This window comes from Lissotriton helveticus, chromosome 6, assembly GCF_964261635.1.
Source record: "Lissotriton helveticus chromosome 6, aLisHel1.1, whole genome shotgun sequence".
NCBI lineage: Eukaryota > Metazoa > Chordata > Amphibia > Caudata > Salamandridae > Lissotriton > Lissotriton helveticus.
The window spans coordinates 1678140852-1678158499 of NC_136067.1; the positions used below are offsets into that span (position 1 = coordinate 1678140852).

At 43.1% G+C, this 17648-nt stretch overlaps 1 protein-coding gene across 2 annotated transcripts in view; it reads left to right on the forward strand.

Annotated features, from left to right (window-relative positions):
- The window catches only part of PLCB4 (phospholipase C beta 4), a 1076851-nt gene that overhangs the window by 733082 nt on the left and 326121 nt on the right, over positions 1-17648 (forward strand). For both annotated transcript variants that reach the window (XM_078649526.1, XM_078649527.1), the window contains exon 15: positions 7291-7501. In XM_078649526.1, the coding sequence (XP_078505652.1) occupies positions 7291-7501 (211 nt within the window). The remainder of the gene's footprint in view (positions 1-7290; positions 7502-17648) is intronic.

Consider the following 17648-nt stretch of genomic DNA (forward strand, 5'->3'; position numbering starts at 1 on the left):
TTATGGAACCAGATGTGTGACTTTGGATATTGTGGAGTGCCTTCCCATCTCTCAAATAAAAAAGTAGAGTTCCAAAGTCAATAGATCAAGTATAGTCTTTCAAACTTCCGAGGTTGTTTAGACTTTTCTTTAATATGATTTGTTTCAGAGATAGGTCAGTGTTCCGTCCATCATCTCCTTATGTTTGCTTTGTTCGCCCTAAATTGGCAGGGTATGCCCAGACGTGGGTCCTTTGCTCACTGTGCCACTGGATTTAAGCTGGCCTGGCTGATGAGGTCTGTTAGCATGAAACCGGTCCCAGGATGCTTGTTTCCGGTACAGGGAAGACATGGCTTGGCAGTTTGGGCTGGACTGTTCCCATGAGGCACAGGGTCAAGACTGATTTGCATATAGCTGTGTCTGAATTGGGGTGGCGATGAGAGCTAAAGAACGATGTTGGATTCAACCCAGATCTGTGACTGGGGGTGAGTGTCTGAAAAGTTTCAGTGCTCTGTCCATCATCTCCTTGTGTTTGCTTCAGGGATAGGTCAAGCCAACAATTGTTTTGTGACTATGTAATAACAATGGGCCTCATTTATGAGGTTTTTTCCTAAGGCAGCGCTGCAGGCATTCCTGCTGCGTTACCCTACGGCAAAAGAAAAGGGCAGGAATGCGTCATATCTATCAGATACAGCGCATTCCTCTGCGCGGGCACACATTGGGCAGCCGTGATCCAACGCAGGCACCTTTGCACCATGGTGCAAGGGTGTCTGCTTTGCAGGGATGATTTATTTTAGCGCAGGAAGGGAAAACGTCTTCCACAAAAACAATCACAAGAGGCTTTTTCCTCTTTCTATGTGTGCTGCAGAATGCAGAATGCAGCACACATAGAAAAAGGAAAAAGGAGGAGAAATAGAGATATTTCTACTCGTGCCTCCCTTACGCCTCCCTTGGCGATGCGTAAGTTTTAGCGCTGCTTCAGATTTACGATTTCTTGTAAATCTGGGGCATTGTCAGAAAGCCATGGGTGTTGTGGGCATGCCCCCAGTTACACCCATTGCACACCACTTTAATGCATAAAAAGGCATTAAAGGGAATGATATTTGCAAGGCAGCATTAAGCCCGAAAAAGTTGCTTAGTGCTGCCTCGTAAATATGGAGCAGGCTCCTGCGCCACCGAACGTCACAAAAAGTAATGTTCCGGCGGCGCAAAGGGCCTCATAAATGAGGCCCAATATTTCTTCATCAGGGCCTTGGCTTTATCAGATAAAAGCACTCATGGTGAATCATTGGATCATTGGGGTTTTAAACTTGAGTGTTATTGCAGCAAAGCTCCACCATCACGTTTGAATGTGAACAGGATGCAGACAGTTATCATGCTGGCACTACAACTCTACACTACTCTAGTGTTACAAAGCTGAATTACGTGCAGGCTTAGGATCTATTTACATCACACAAATACCTATCCATAACGCTCATGTTTATTATGAGGAGACATTGTACTTATATACTCACGAAACATGTGTTGGCTTGGCTGATTGGCATATTTACTGTACTTATAAGTTCCTTGTAGAGTGGTACACCATATACCCAGGGCCTGTAAATTAAATGCTACTAGTGGGCATGCAACACTTCTTGTGCCATCTTCTTAAGTAGCCCTCTGAAACACGTCACAGGTCTGCCATGGATGTATGATGTTACAACGCATACTTTTACCACGCCTACCATTACCACGCAATTTTTACAACGCAGGATCCATTACAACGAAGTACCATTACCACGCATGTATTTACAACGCATATACCTTTACAACGCATACAAATACAACGTAAGTATTGGTAAGTATAATATTTTTTAAATTTTAATTTAATTAAAATTAATATAATGTAATTTAATTTAATTAATTTAATTTAATTTAATTTAATTAATTTAATTTAATCAATTTATTTTAATTTAATTTAAATTTAATTATATTTAATTTTTACCCTGTACCCTTTTACCCAAAAACCCAAAACTGACCCTGAACCCTAAAAATACCCCTTTACCCAAAAACCAAAACTAAACCTGAACCCTAAAAATACCCCTTTACCCAAAAACCCAAACAGGCCCTGAACCCTAAAAATACCCCTTTATCCAAAAACCCAAAACTAATCCTGAACCCTAAAAATACCCCTTTACCCAAAAACTGAAAACTGACCCTAAACCCTTAAAATACCCCTTTACCCAAAAACTGAAAACTGACCCTGAACCCTAAAAATACCCCTTTACCCAAAAACTGAAAACTGACCCTAAACCCTAAAAATACCCCTTTACCCAAAAACTGAAAACTGACCCTGAACCCTAAAAATACCCCTTTACCCAAAAACCCAAAACTGACCCTGAACCCTAAAAATACCCCTTTACCAAAAAACCCAAATAATATTTTTAATAAAATAATATACTTACCAATACTTACGTTGTAATGGTATGCGTTGTAAAAGTACCTGCGTTGTAAATACATGCGTGGTAATGGTATGCGTTGTAATGGATCCTGCGTTGTAAAAAATGCGTGGTAATGGTAGGTCGTGGTAAAAGTTGCGTTGTAAAGGTTGTATACCGTCTGCCATAGCAGCTTGAATGCAGTTTTAAACTACTGATTCGACTTGGCCATATGACTCCCTTGCCAAGCTGTAAACTTCCCTTTTGTTGCATATAGGTCACCCCTAAGGTAGGCTGTACGTAGCCCATTGGGCAGGGTGCATTTTAAATAAAAGGTTGGACATGTATTTTTTTATTTTGCTTGTCCTAGTAGTGAAAATGTCTTATATTCATGTTTTACTACTGTGACTCCTATCTCTCCAATAGAATAATATAGGATTGCCTTAGTACATTTAATATGTTCTAACTTTTGATTGTGAACCGGTATGCATTTCATATTTGGTGTCTGAGAAATTGTAATTAAAAGTCCTCTTCAATGGTAAACATACAATAGTATAACTTCTCTTGTTGCATCTATTGGGGCTGATCCAGCCTTTCTTGTCAGGCCTGCTTTATCTTTTTAATGGTGGAACACCAGTACTTTCAGGAAGGGAAGCTCTGCTTTTGACAGAACTCTGATGTTGCTCTGAGCAATTCTTTTTTAGATTTTAATGGGCCAGTACTGGCTATAGACTTCAGCATATGACAGCAACATTGTGCTATCATTAATTTAACAGTAGCATCACCTCTCAGTTGAAAGTGATGTGATTATTCCAGGTGCCTGAAATGTGGGAAAATGCTAGTAGTGTTATTAAACACAAATAAGGTATCCAGTTGTTAACCATTACATATCAAAAATTAATGTTCGAGTATAAAATATAGTTTTTAGGTACTCTGTTTCGCAAACTTAATTTCTTACATGTTTAGTGCTTTTTGGAAAGTCTGTTCAGCATGGACACTTCACTTCTTTTATATGCTCAGATTCCACACCAATCCGTCCTCTTTAAGTCTAACTAAAACACATATTTGGAAACATAAATCTGAATCTTGCTTCAGAGGTAGAGTGCCTACTACCAAGTTACACTTTAATTCAAGTCCTTAGCTAAGACATAGTGAAATACCACTCTCATGACAAGCTCCCTAAAGGGTGCTTACTTGCAGGACATAGAGGACTAGTAGTATAAGGTCAATAATGGAACACCCAATTAGAGAAAAAATAAATATTTACATTTTAAGTGCTGTGGTAGACATTAATTGCGGAAACTGCATGAATGGGATGACCTTCCGTTTTCTAACTGAGAAAGAATAATATCAACTGTAGCAATATAACTAGTGTTTGCAAATCAAGAGCCCATTCCATCCCTGCTAAGGACTCACATGGGAATATTTGTAGGTCCTGCCTTCAGACATCTGACCTTCTGTATCCCGTAAATAGTGGGTTTTGTCTTTTGTGTTATCCGTTTCTTCCTGAATTGTTGGCTTGCTTGTGTATCACATTCCTTTGCTCCTGATTCAGTAGCTTTCATCCTTATTCTTTTTAAAAAAAATATTTTTATTTGCATTTTTAACCAACATAAACACTTTTGGCACGTCACCAGTGAAGAACCACATTCCTCTGTGCTCCCCCAACCTCTCAACCCCCACCATAATAGCAATACCAGAATCCACAGCATCTCAGGACCCTGCCTCCGCCCCGCACATCTGTTTGTATGATTCAAAACACAGTCTTTGACCCCTTGTGAGTCCAGGGCTCCAGGCCACCTCTCTACACCCCCGAACCTGGCCCCCTCCAGCAGGGCCTATAGTACATCAGTCAGAGCCCAGCCCCCCATCCAGGCCATGGTAACTTCTCCACTGTCCCCATACTCGTCGTAATTTTCTGGGACAGCCACTTGCCTTATAGGTGACCCTTTCCGCTGCCATATACAGGTCCATACCCCGCCTCCATTCCTCCACTTGTGGCGGTGACTGCGCTCCCCACCCCCTCGCTACATCTCTCTTTGCCACCACCAGGGCCAGCATGGTAAAAATCAGGTGCGGGCGGCTCAGGTCCACATCATTAGTAATTCCTAGCAGGACAAACTTAGGTTCCATGGTAAACTCAGTCTCTAGCACCTCCCTTAGCTCTCCTAGTATCTGTGTCCAGTAAGTGCGGATAACAGGGCACTCCCATAGAATATGATAAAAGTCCCCCTGTGGGTGTCTACATCTAAGACAGCAAGAATCACTGGCCCATCCCATACGATGTAGTCTGACTCTATCGTAGTAAGCCCTATGTAGTATTTTATATTACGCCAGGAAGCCGTTTGGTCACAGTGCGCTTTATTAAGAACCTTTTTCATTTCATTTCATTTCATTTCATTTTCATTTCATTTCATATTGGATGAGTCGTAGCCGTGACTTTATTTCCACCTCCTTGTGGTGCATTAGGGCTGCTTCCCAGTCCACCGTGTCTATCTCACCCACATCCTGTTGCCAAGCTGCCCTAAGTTTCCCCAGTCTATACGGAGCATTATTAAGCAGGAAATTGTACGTCAGGGAAACCAGTTTGTTGGGTACCTGTTCCTGCAGCAAACGCCCCTCTAACGGAGCATACTCCAGCAAGGGGGAGTTGAGCACCGGTTCAGCCCTCCATGCATGGCGTAGTTGTGCATATTTAAGGAACTGAGTGTGACGGAGGCCAAACTCCGCCAGCAGGGTTTGGTAAGATTTAAGGTCTCCTCGCGCCATCAAGTCCCCCAGAGTGGAGATCCCAATGTCATCCCATCCCTTAAGCCCCCTGAGTTCGTGGCGCTCCCTCAGCGAAGAGCAGGACCATATCTGTGTCTGTTTCGTAGGTTTGTGCACCCACCCCATCATCTTTGTCGCCCTGTCCAAGACCCCTATGGTTATTTGTGTGGCTGGAAGAAGTCGCCTCCTACCCGTTCCCCCGTATAAGTAATGCAAACTGGTACGTCTGGCCGTAGTGTCCCTTTCCAAACAGTATGTAGGGTGGTCAGCCAATGCATGAAGCCAGTCATTGATCGGCGCTAGATGCTCGGCCCAGTAGTTGGCCTCTAGATCCGGTAGCGAGATCCCTCCTTATACTGGTTCCTCTAGAGCGTGGCAAGAGCTATTCTAGGTTGTTTTCCCAGCCACAGCAGGGAGCGCAATTCTGCGTGTATCGTTGTGAGTGTCTGTCGGGGGAGCGGAAAATATTCATTTTGTAGGGTGTACAGGAAGTGGGGCCGCATGATCAATTTAAACATTGCGTCCCTACCTATTATCGTGAGAGGGAGAGTTTTCCACCTAAGAGCATCCTCCGCAAAGTTTGCCAGGACTCGCCATATGTTCTTTTGATAGGACGCGGTCCTGTCAATTGTCAGGTAAATACCCAGATATGTAAACCCTGCTTGAGTGACCTGGAGGGCCCTAGGCAGGGGCGGGATTGATACATCCTCCCGCGGACTATACAGAATTGACTTGTGCCAGTTTATCGTATACCCCAAAAAGGAGCCATATTGGTCCAAGAGTCTAAACAGAGCGGGGACTGTAGTGTCTGGCTGGGTGATATAAAGTAGTATATCATCCGCGTATAGAGAGATTTTCTCTTCCCGGGTATCCGTAGGTGATATCCGAAATCCCCTCACCTCCGCCTCCTGCCGAACCTCACAGGCCACTATTGCAATAGTGAGGGCGAAAAGTAGTGGGGACAGAGGGCATCCCTGTCGCGTCTCCCTTCTGATGGGAAAGTCCACCGAGAGGATCCCATTTTCATCCTTATTCTTGTGTTTATCCCACTGGGTAGCATTTTGGTCTCATTGTGTTTTGACTGGAAGAATGTTTCTTGCCACTGCTGACCTCAGATCTTGCAATGCACTGTTTTCTCTTCCTCTCTTTGAATCCTTCTGCTACCTGCACATTTCTGAATGATCTGTTTATTAAAGAATGGAGAACCTCAGCAGCACCCTAAGCCTCCTGATAATCTTCAAGCTGCCTATCGGCAGTCAGCCATCTCAGAAATCTATTTTACACCATTTCTAAGTGGCCACCGTTGTCTATACATGTACACAAATGTGCAATAGCCATCTCGGAATGATTTTTCTTACCCCCCCTCCCCCCTCCAAAAATATTCCAAGATGCCACCCACATATATATGACCACATGGTGGCTATCTTGTAATAGTTTTGTTCAAAATCGTAGCTCCATGTACACACACATACATAGCGACCATTTTGTGGGTTTTTTAACGTAACATTGCAAGATGGCAACAGCAAATGTATGCACTCACACGGTGGCCATCTTGTAATGATATTTCTAATACAAAAACAAAACAATTACATAATTGCCACTGCACCTGTGTGGGTGTGTGTGTGTGTGCAGCAGCCATCAGGGAAAAAGCAAACATTAGCACAGGGAGTAAGAGACATAATCTTGTTAAATTAGTAAAGAATACAAGAAAGCATAAAACAAAAAAGCTGAGCGGGGGTCCCTCTACCTCCATTTGCTTTTCCACCGCATTATTTTGAAGCTAATGGAACCGAACCAAAGGAGGCATGTGCATTATCTTTCACAGAAGTTGTATTGTTATCCTCTTTTTTGCGTTCCTTTTGTTTTTCTGGAGCATATGGGCTTAAAGAACAAGGCAGATTACATATCTACTAGAATAATTATTTCACCAAAGGAAACAGTTTTCCCTAATCATGTAGGCTCCCTGAGGTTATTTGAATCATTTATGCTCTGAAATAGAAAGCTTATTAAAAAATTTAAAATATTTACCAATTCCTCGATGTGTCATATGATGTAGTAAATGGAAAATACAAGAGGCAATCTGTATCCTTTATAAATTGAAAGAACTACTGTATTGTTTCCACAGGTCTTATGTCAAGTGATGGGTTTTGTAGATATTTGATGTCAGATGAAAATGCCCCTGTCTTCCTTGACCGGTTGGAACTTTATCAGGAAATGGAGCATCCTTTGGCGCACTACTTCATCAGCTCCTCCCACAACACATATCTTACAGGCAGACAGTTTGGCGGGAAATCTTCTGTGGAGATGTATCGCCAGGTCCTTCTGGCAGGATGCAGGTTGGGAAAGAGTCATTCTTTACATTTACAATGCTCATTAATTTTACAATGAAAACAATTTGTTTAAAAAGGAACTTTTGTTCATCAGTGTGCTATCGCTGTATATTGGAGTATGGGAATATAGATTTTATAGAGTGAAATTGTTGTTACCATGCACTAGGCGCAGATGTGCGAATCATATACATAACAAAGGCAAGACAAAACTTAGTTATATGGTCAGGTTAGCAAAGTGCATACAACGATGGGCTAGAATTCACACAAAGCATGCAAAATCAATTCAAGCCCAGCTATTATTACAAAAAAAGTTTGTTGATTAGTAGGAAGGAGAGTTGTATCCGCAACATATTGTGCTAAAAGTGATATTAAATTAATCTCAGTTGTGTTTCTGCACAAACAAGGTAACTTAAGATGTACTCCAGATTCTCTATATTGTCTCCACTGGTTTGCAGTAAGGCGACAGGCTACGTCTTTAGACAAGATGCAAAATGTGTACAGTTCATTTTGCTTCACCGAAAGGACTCTTCAGGCGCAGTGCTATCATATCTCTAGTGTGCAGAAAATTCCTTATTGGGGATATTCAGACAAGGGAAAAGGCATCCAGGTAAATGGTTGTTTCCAAATTTGTGATTTATTTGTCATTACTTCCATTGCTTCAATATAGGCTTTGATGTTTTTCACGCAGAGCAACTGTAATTCCATCCTCTGTAAGTGGGTGCAAAATCAATTCGCTTGCATCTGGTGATATTGGGCAGGCCACTGTATTCTCTTTATCACACAAAAAGGAGGTAGGAATGCGTATTTCGGTGGTGGCACGTGCTCAGTGAGTAAAAACTGCCCTCACTCACAAATTTGTGACATGCTTCATCATCGGGCTTGCTTACTGACACTCGTGCACAGACCAACGCCTGGGGTGGAGCAAAAGGGTGGGGAAGACAATACAAACATAAAGTTGCGTGATCACCAAAGAGAAGTACAGCTTGTGAAAGTTAAAACTAGCTTGGATGTGTCCCTAATTCTAATTTTATTTCTAGGCCAGGGTTAAAAACGTGAAGGATGGTGGTGATAGGAGAAAATTAGGATCACTTCACCCCTCCTTACTGCAAAGGTGTCAACATGTTTCTGCCGATTCAACTGCGCCCACAATGTTGGGTCACTCTGGCATTCATCAGGATCTTCAGGATCCCAAAACACAACACCCTCTGATCATAATTTAGGATCCCTCCAAGCTAGGGTTTTTATAATTCACACTCACGTTTAAACCTGTACAGAGAGGAGACCTTCTTTAAGATCCTCTTGCTCTAGAAAAGTAAATATGTAAGAGCAAGAAACCCTTCTCGCAAGTGCCGTACGTACATCTCACTCAACATCCGCACACCACCACCGCCTATAGCCCCATGATATCTCACTTGCAAGCTCTTGCTATCCAAATCGGAATATTCGTTATGGAAAAGTTATCATTTCATTCAACTGCAGGTGTCTGTCACTTCCATTTCCAAAGCACGTGTCTTCCCTTGTTTTTGCCGTACCAATGCATGTGAGGATGCATTGACGTACATAAAGAATTAATGATAGATATACATACGCCCATTCCCAAGTGTGTTTCCACACGACTAATGTCGTTCTCACTCTCGCGGAAAAATGAAGAAAAAAAAAGGAATGAAAAAATGCACTTGAGCTATTGCAGGACAGCGATAGGAGACCACTGAAAATCTGGGCAGAGAGGGCAACAAGGACGTTGTCACGTCCTGGTCACGAGCAGGAGCGTTTCCCCACGTGACCGGAACAAACTTCCCGATATAGGGCGTCACAGAGGAATGAGACTGCCACCTTCATAGCGAGAGGCGGGCAATAGCCAGGCAGCGCTCCCACCCTGATGAAGTAAGGAGCCGGAGTGGGTGACAATATAACGGTCAGCCTATACCCACTTCATACTATGGAAACTGTCTGGGAGCTTAGGAGCTTCTTCGAACACCGGGCACCTGAGCCATGTAAGAACAGGGCCCCCCTATCAAGCGCTGACAGTAATGTGTGGACACCCGATGGGGTACCATCTAGAGCGGCAATTAACCTCTCCCCCCCTTCTTTATGTGTGTTCACTGTATTCTCTTACCTATAATATCTAAAGATGGAAATGTTTGTCTAAGATTTGTTGTTAATCACACCAGCTGCTTTAGTAGATTTCCAGATGAGCATTAATCACTTTTACCTGACGCTGAGGGACAGACTGTGTCAAGTGTGAAACATTTGTTACAATTCATACATCACTCTTTGGTGATCTAATGCAAGGCCAGACTGTCCCTGCAAGCCTCCATACATCACCACTATGTATGCATCGCTGGTAGGCACCCTTACCAAAGTGTAGCGCATATTACCTATTGCCGTGATGATGACCTCAGCTAAAAACTGATCTCTGCATGCTGCTGATGTCTTTCCACATTCATATATTTAAGTCCTGGGGTGATAACTGCAGTTTATAGAAAGATAAGCTAGTATCTGTAGTCTTATAAAAGGCCATCCACTCAAGCTGTATCTGGACTGGAAAATATTGCATTAGAAAAACACATCACTTCTTAGGTAATAGGCCACAGTGTTCATGTATAGATTTAATTATTTATTTAATGGCTTTTCTGGAGCACTTCTGAGCCAACTGGCTGTAGGTAGTGCATTTTACATAAAACAGAGTTATATAATATGTAAAGCACCAATTTCTAAACATACAGTCAATTTACAAGGATTAAATGATGTTAGATGACGATAGACCTTCAGAAATAACCCGGGGGCGGGGGATCTTGACATGTTTTCAGAAATGTAATACTGTGGCCTGACTTCTTATGGCTGACGGGAATTCTAGAATGATGTGACTGCCCATGAAAACATTTGAGTTTGTGCTTAGTAGAATTATACATTTTAGGTTCTGCTTCTGAGTCCGGTTTGCCTTCCACGGATGATGAGCCAATCTGACCAGTCGGGAGGAGGATTTAAGTGAATAGCTTTGTGCACCAGGCACCAAGTTCTGAATTTATTTGTGGCTTCTAAAATTAGTCTATTTAATTCTCCTACAATTGGTGAAAAGTGGCCAAATTTGAAGATGTTATAAGTCTAGCCATGGAGTAGAGGTTTGATTCCAGGTAAGTAAGTAAGTTTATTGGCATAGTTAATTAAAACCATTGCAAAAGGTTACACTATAAAATTCATAATCCATGGTTAAAAACATTTTAAGAATTAGAATAAAATACTGCATTGTGATAATACATGGTCAAATTACGGTGTTTGGAGTAGTCAATGGGTCACGCGTGCTTGGATATCATGGCAAGATTGTCTCTGCTTGTTTCGGTTAAGTTCCCGCCATAGCTCCTTGTCCACTTCCGGTAGCTGTTTCACACGCAGTCAGAGAAGAGACTTTAGCCCCGTTTTTTTGTTCGGCCATCCTTAGATATTTTACCAGTCTGCAATTTAATTGGATGTTCGCTGGGTTAAAGCAGGCCAGCACTGCTTGCCTTCTGGTGCGGATCCCTTTCTGGTTGAATGAATCTTTTAGAAATTGAGACCGTACTTGACGCAGTTCTTCACATAGGCAAATTACGTGCAGAATGTCACCATTCTTGTTGTTACACAGTCTTTAGGCAGCTTGGCCTTTGGTCCTCAACCATGGTGGTAAATGTTGAGTACATGGAAGCATCCCCAGTCTGTACTTTAGGAAATTCATTTTTGTCACCCTCGAGTAAGGCTGATTGAAATATGGTTGTGGGGTGAGCGATTTGTACGAGCTGAGGGTCATCCAGGCGTGGGATCTTTTCGAGAAGGCTGCCTTGTCGTTAAGTAAGGAGGATAGTTTTATGCTTTTCCACACCAATTTTTTGAAATTATGTTGGCCGAGTTGCGCCTCCCATAGTCCAGACAATTTGGTGGAATCTAAGGCTGATTTAAGGTAGTTTCTTGCTTGGGAAAACTCCCTATGTTGTAAGTCTTGCCAAAGCAGATAGTTCAATGTGTCTGGATTGGCCTTGCTTATCTTATGCCAGCATATGATGTAAGCCCCGTATCTAGCCAAGGCTTGTTGTTGGAGGCCAAACTCCAGCCTTATTTGTGCTGCTGACGTATAAGACGGAAGACAAAACATAGTTCGATAGGCTTTGACCAACGTCCTATCCAGCTCTTTAGCATCTCTACCCCTCATTGCCTCACTACCATAAGTTAGCGAGGGAAGAAGTTTAGCCTGAACTGCCTTCAATAGTGGGGTCAATGTCGGTCCCATTAGTTTGTTTGCCAGATTTTTCATCGTTAAGGCAGTTAGCAGACCTTTCCTTTTTATTTCCTCTTTTTGGCGCCAGAATGAGCCTTCTCTATCGAATACAACCCCTAAGTACTTGTACTCGCTTACATGTTCGATTTTGATGCCACCAAGGAACCAGTGTTTCTGTGAGCTTTTTTTCTGTTAATTGACATTGTCTTTGTTTTGGACAAGTTTATTTTTAAGTTGTTTTCTTTTGCGTAGTTTTGCATTTCAGTTAGTAGATGTTGCAGGCCAACGTGAGTATGACTTAGCAAAACTACGTCGTCAGCGTACATGAGGTTGGTTATTGTTTTCCCTCCCAACCTGGGGGCGTGGGAGTTACAAGCATCCAGCCGATTAGGAAGGTCAGCCATGAATAGATTGAACAAGGTTGGAGCAAGCACACAACCTTGCTTCAATCCCCTCGTAGTTGGTACTTTCGAGGAGAGATGAGTCCCTCCACCTAGTTTTACCTGCACCCAGGTGTCCGTATGTAGGAGCATTAAGATGTTTAGAGTAGACTGCGGAATGCCCCATCGTGTCAATTCCTCCCAAGGTCTGCCTCTCTCGATGTTGTCAAAAGCAGCACTAAAATCAATATAACATAGATGTAATGGTAAGTTGGAAGTTTTTGCTGCGTCAATTGCTAGAGAAATTGCGAGGATATTTGTAGCTGTGCTGGTTGCTTTACGGAACCCAGTCTGATTCAGTGGTATCATATGAATCGTCTCTGCCCAAAGTGTAAGCTCCTCTAGAATAGTTCCCGCAAAGTACTTCGCTTCGTTGTCAATTAGCGCAACTAGGCGGTAGTTGTTAGGCTCGGCCTTGTCTCCTTTTTTATGTATTGGAACTATTGTTGAGCCCTTCCAGGCTTCTGGTATTCTGTTTTGCAATCTAATTTCCAAAAACAGTGGTTGTAAAATATCTGCCCATTCTTTGCTCTTAGCTTTGAACAGGGCTGGTGGTATGCCATTTGGGCCTGGGGCACCTTCTTTCCTCCCTTTAGCAATCTGTTTTTGTATTAGGAGTGGTTGCAAATTGTTTATTATTCCCAGCGATCTGCTTCCTGTGGCTGGGCATTGCTGCACCTTTAGCTCAGGTGTACTAGCTAGAGGTATACAAACTGCAACTGATTTCTTTGAGAGCCCTCGATTGGCCGTTCGTTCTCCTGCATTTTCCATACAGTTTTTAAAGTGGCTGGTGATATATTCTATCCAGACTCCTTCTGAGATATTTGACCCAATATCCTCGGATTTTGGACGCAATATCCCATTCACAGTTTTCCAAAAGCGTGCGCTATCATTGCTGTTTATGTCATATAAGAGTTTTGCCCAGCTATCATTCTCGTAGTCTCTCTTGATGTTCCATTTTAATCTTTTTAGGGCTGCCCTCTGTTGATGCAGGGAAGCTTGTGCATTAACATTTCCTGGCGAAGTTCTCAACCTACGCAGGCTTGAGTTTACAGATCTTTTTAGTGACTTGAGCTCTTCTCTGTACTTTTTCTGTATTTTGTTTCTTCCCCCTTTCCCTTGGGTGTTGACTTTAGTGGGAGTAGTGCCTACAAGCTTTTGTGGCAGTGTTGCTGTGAAGACCTCCCAGTGTGCTATTAAGTCATCTGAACTCAAAGTTTGCAAGTTGTGGAGATTTATTGCAGCTTCCGACAGCAGATTGGCATTATGCAATGTGCATTTAATTCTTTTTTGATCTTGGGTGTGCATGGGTCCCAGGGGTATGTTTGGCCTTATTGAAGTAGGAACAATAGCTGTTATCTGGATTTCCTGGGGGCGGTGATCGCTATCCCCCTTATCCCCCATCCTAAACCCGAGAATATAAGGGAACAGCTCGAGACTGACAAAAGTATAGTCCAGAATGGAGCATGCAGAGATGGAGTAGAAGGATTCAACTGGGGGGCAGTCTTCTGGGAATCTTCCGTTCAAGGCTCGGAGATTGTGATGATCTAGATCCTCGAGGAAGTGACTACGACGGACTTTCTTCTTTGCATGCTGTGGCTCCGATTGTTTGGGAATATCAAAAATTCTGGTTAAAGCTGCTGACTCCTCCCCTTCTGCCGAGCCAAGGAGATGTTGATTTAGGTCCCCAGACAGAATGAATATTGGATTTGCCATCTCTGCTGCATACTCAGATAAGAGGTTGGTGATTTTAGTAGAGTCCTTTGCTTTTCGTTTAGGATGGACATATGAATTTATTATGCAGACCTCCTTTTCCTCTTTGTCCAGCTTGATCCTGATTCTAATTGCTAATGTCGTGCTTGGCATAGAATCCATGAGGGTTGCTGAGGGTATGCTTGTTGCAGAGATGTAAGTAACCAGCCCACCCGAGCAGTGGCCGTATCTGCTGATCTTTGCAGCTGGGGTGGCGAAACATATATAGCCCTTGATGTGCTGTGGCTCTGTGAGCCATGTTTCTTGCAGCAGAATTATGTCGAAAGTAGTAACATAGTTCAAAAAGTCAGGATCCTCTATTTTTGTTGCTAGCCCATTGATATTCCAAGAACATAAGCTAAGGGGCAGTTCCATCGACCTACTATGGACTTTATGTCGTATATTGCGTCAATCGTCCTGTGAATGCATAGTTATTGTACGGGATATTATTTCCCTGCTTGTGCCTTGATTTGGATAAGAAACTACTTCCAGCCGTAGATCTGATAGATCCCTCTGGCTGATTGTGTTCTCTTGACCCGTTCTTCCCTGTGCTCCTCTAAGCACACTCTTAGCAAATGCTTTATATTTTGCTGATGCCAGGCTTGTAGTACTCAGTAGCGGGAACGGATAGGGTGGTTTCTGTGAAGGGGTAATGTCAATACCCCAGTTTAGGAAGACCCCTTGTTCAGCTAGAATCGTATCTGCAATTCTGGTTGTGGACCATATTGTCTTTGTAGCCTCTCGGTTAGTTAAAGTAGTGGGAGGTATAAATTCTACAGACAGTAGGTCCTTTGATGTTATACTAGCCAAGTTTGGGATGGACTGCATTAGTCTTAGAATGTTTCCTCGATTAAGAGTATCTTGGTGACCCTTTGAGGTAAATAGCGGATGAAAGACCAAGGCCTCTATTTCTCGTTGCCTGGTACTTGGTACTTGTGATGACAGTACATTTGTAGTCTCAATTGTTCTTAGTGAGGATGTAAATATGTTTGCTTTTGCTGGTTGAATCTCCAGTTGATTACATGTTCCTTCTGCCATGTGGTCCATTTTAGTCGGTTTTAGTATTGTAGATGTATTGCTTATTTGTTTTGACTCTTTTCCCCCCGTCTGGGCCCTTTTTTCCAATGATTTGTGTCTAGGGCTCAGCTTAGTTGGTATACAGAGCTTCTTAATCTCCCTGGCCGGTGAGGCCTTGTCCAACAACTCTGTCATTCCTTGCTTTTTTTTCCTTGGCTCGATAATGGGGCTCGTGTTGGTAAATATTTGTTTTCTCTCTGTCAGATTTGAGGCCCTTGAGTCGTGTCCTGCTCCACAAGCCTTTTGAGGTGTTATAGTTTCACTCCTCAAATCTGATCTGTTTATTGTCTGACTATTGGCAATTCTTGCAGATGGTCTAGATGGCATGCTAAAGGTAGACTCTTGTTTTTTTACTTCTATTTGGTCTATATTCTCCCATTGCTTTTTTATTTCTATTTCCTCTATATTCTCCCATTGTAGAGTCGATTGGGTGGAACCTGCTCCTGTGTCGAGATGTGCCTTAATTCCATGAGGCTGATTAGTGACTATTTCATGTGCCGTGATCTGGTTAGAATTGGCTGGTGATGGTTGAGCCTGCTTAATTGTATTTATGTTTATGTTTGCGTCTTTGAGGTTGTTATCCTGTCTATTCTGCAAACCATCAAAAATAGGGAAGTATTTCATTGCGTTTGTTTGGGGCTTTTGATTGCGCCCTTTCCTTTTCAGCCGACGGCGTTGTTTGGCATTGAGATTTTGATCCATTCCATCCTCGTGTCCACTTGCCTTCTCGGTGTCAGCCTCTGAATTGCATATATATATATTGGCAGATGTTTTGTTTTTAGTTGTTCCCGCCGGGCTTTTTAACACGTCCTGATCTTTGGTTGGGTTTCTTTTTGGATCATTTTTTGTTGTATTTTGTATTTCAGTTATCAGCTCTCTTAGCATTATGGGCAAGGTAGATAGTTTATCGACAACCGGCTCACATTTGCAGCTGAGATATGTATTTGCTTGCGCTCTTGTTATCAGGCCGTTTAAATTTCCCAGTTTTTCATCAATGCCTGCAGTAAAAACTGCCAGTGTGTTAAATAAGGACAGTTGGATCTCCATTTTTTCCGACTGATATTGCAGTGCTTCGACTGCTAGCTGTATTGTGTTTAGGAGTGAGATCCAAGTACCAGAGTTTTGTTCCTTTCTTTGCTCATTCTCTTTACCGCTTTTGTTGTGTTGTTCTGCCAAAGAAGAATCACTTGGACTTTCTTTCCGAAGTTCTTGATGGAGGTTCGCTCTTTGTACTTGATTTGCTGTATGAGTAGAGAGCGTATCCTCCCATTCTTGTGTGTTTCGACAGGACATGGACACCCTTCCCTCCTCTTTCTGGCTTAGATCCGGGACCCCTACAGCCGAGTCTCCATATTGGTCGATCACCGTGCCGTAGTCCGAAAACTTTGGCGTCAGGAGGTTTATTCGATCTTTATCTTTCGTGGGGGTGCTGTGGCTTTTTGTTGCCATGTCGGTAGAAATGCTGGTATTAGTATCACTATTTTGAGCCCCTTCTCCTGATTCCCAGTCTGATTTGGTTACAGTATTGTTTTTATTTCCATTAGTGACCTGCTCTTCAATTTTATCATTTGCCTCTTTTTTTGGGGGGTCATGTTCTTCAATCAGACTCTTCTGAGTACTGTCGTGTTGTCTGAGTTTTATTGAAGGCAGACCTATTTTCCCATGCATTCCTGCAAAGCCCACTGGCGGTGAATTGCCTCCCTCCTCCTTCTTCCTAGCCGAATGTATTTGCACTTGGTGTTTAAGCGTCAATTTCTGACCTTGTTGCGGCGCTAATCCATTTTTGTCTGGGGAAGGCAAGGATGATACAGTCTCTTCTGTTTGCAAGGGTAAAGGTAGCAGTGGTGAATGCAAGCCTTTAAGAGAGGCATTACTCGAGAAGAGGACTGCCCCTGCATCTTTTAAAAAATTAAACTTTGTATATATCCTAGGTTGGTAAGTGGGTGCCGCGGTCCCTGTAAGCGTCCTCACTGTGCTCTCTTTTTGGTCCTGCTCAATTGTAATAAGCTTTTGATCAGCATTGACCTCGGAGCTGGGGTATTGTTTCTTTCCCTTTTTTCCTTTTGGTTTGAGTGGTATAGCCTCTCTCGTTCTTCCCGACCTCATATGGCCGTCTATGCCCGAGTCCGTTGAAAGTCCGTTGGATACGCCACCCCCGCAGCCAAGTTTTGTATTAACCTTCAATTAAGTTATGGTCCAAACAAATGTTGACCTTTGAATCTTAGTTTCTGATTGGAGCACCTCTATGGGCCCTGGGCACTGTGAAGCTGTATTGCTGTGATGCTGTGGTGCAGATCAACTGGCTGCGATTAGTATTTTCTGAGCCTCGCCGGTTCCCTTCTCACTGAACAACCCTGATCAGCCCTTACACCCTTCTGCGAGCAGACGCCTTTGCCTACGCCCTCTCCTTCCACCCCCCGCAGTACTCTGCAAGCTTCACAGGGCCGCCTCACCTTTATCGACTTCTGATGGTGGGGGAGGCCAAGTGGAGGCCCAGTAGAGGATTCACTGTCTCACTCGGCAGCAGCGTCTGAGCAGCTTTTTCCCAGTGTCCTCGCCGTATTCCTGCTTGCTGATGATCTGCTCCTCAGCAACCGGCAAGACCTAGACTGGATGTGCAGGAGCAGGGACAGAG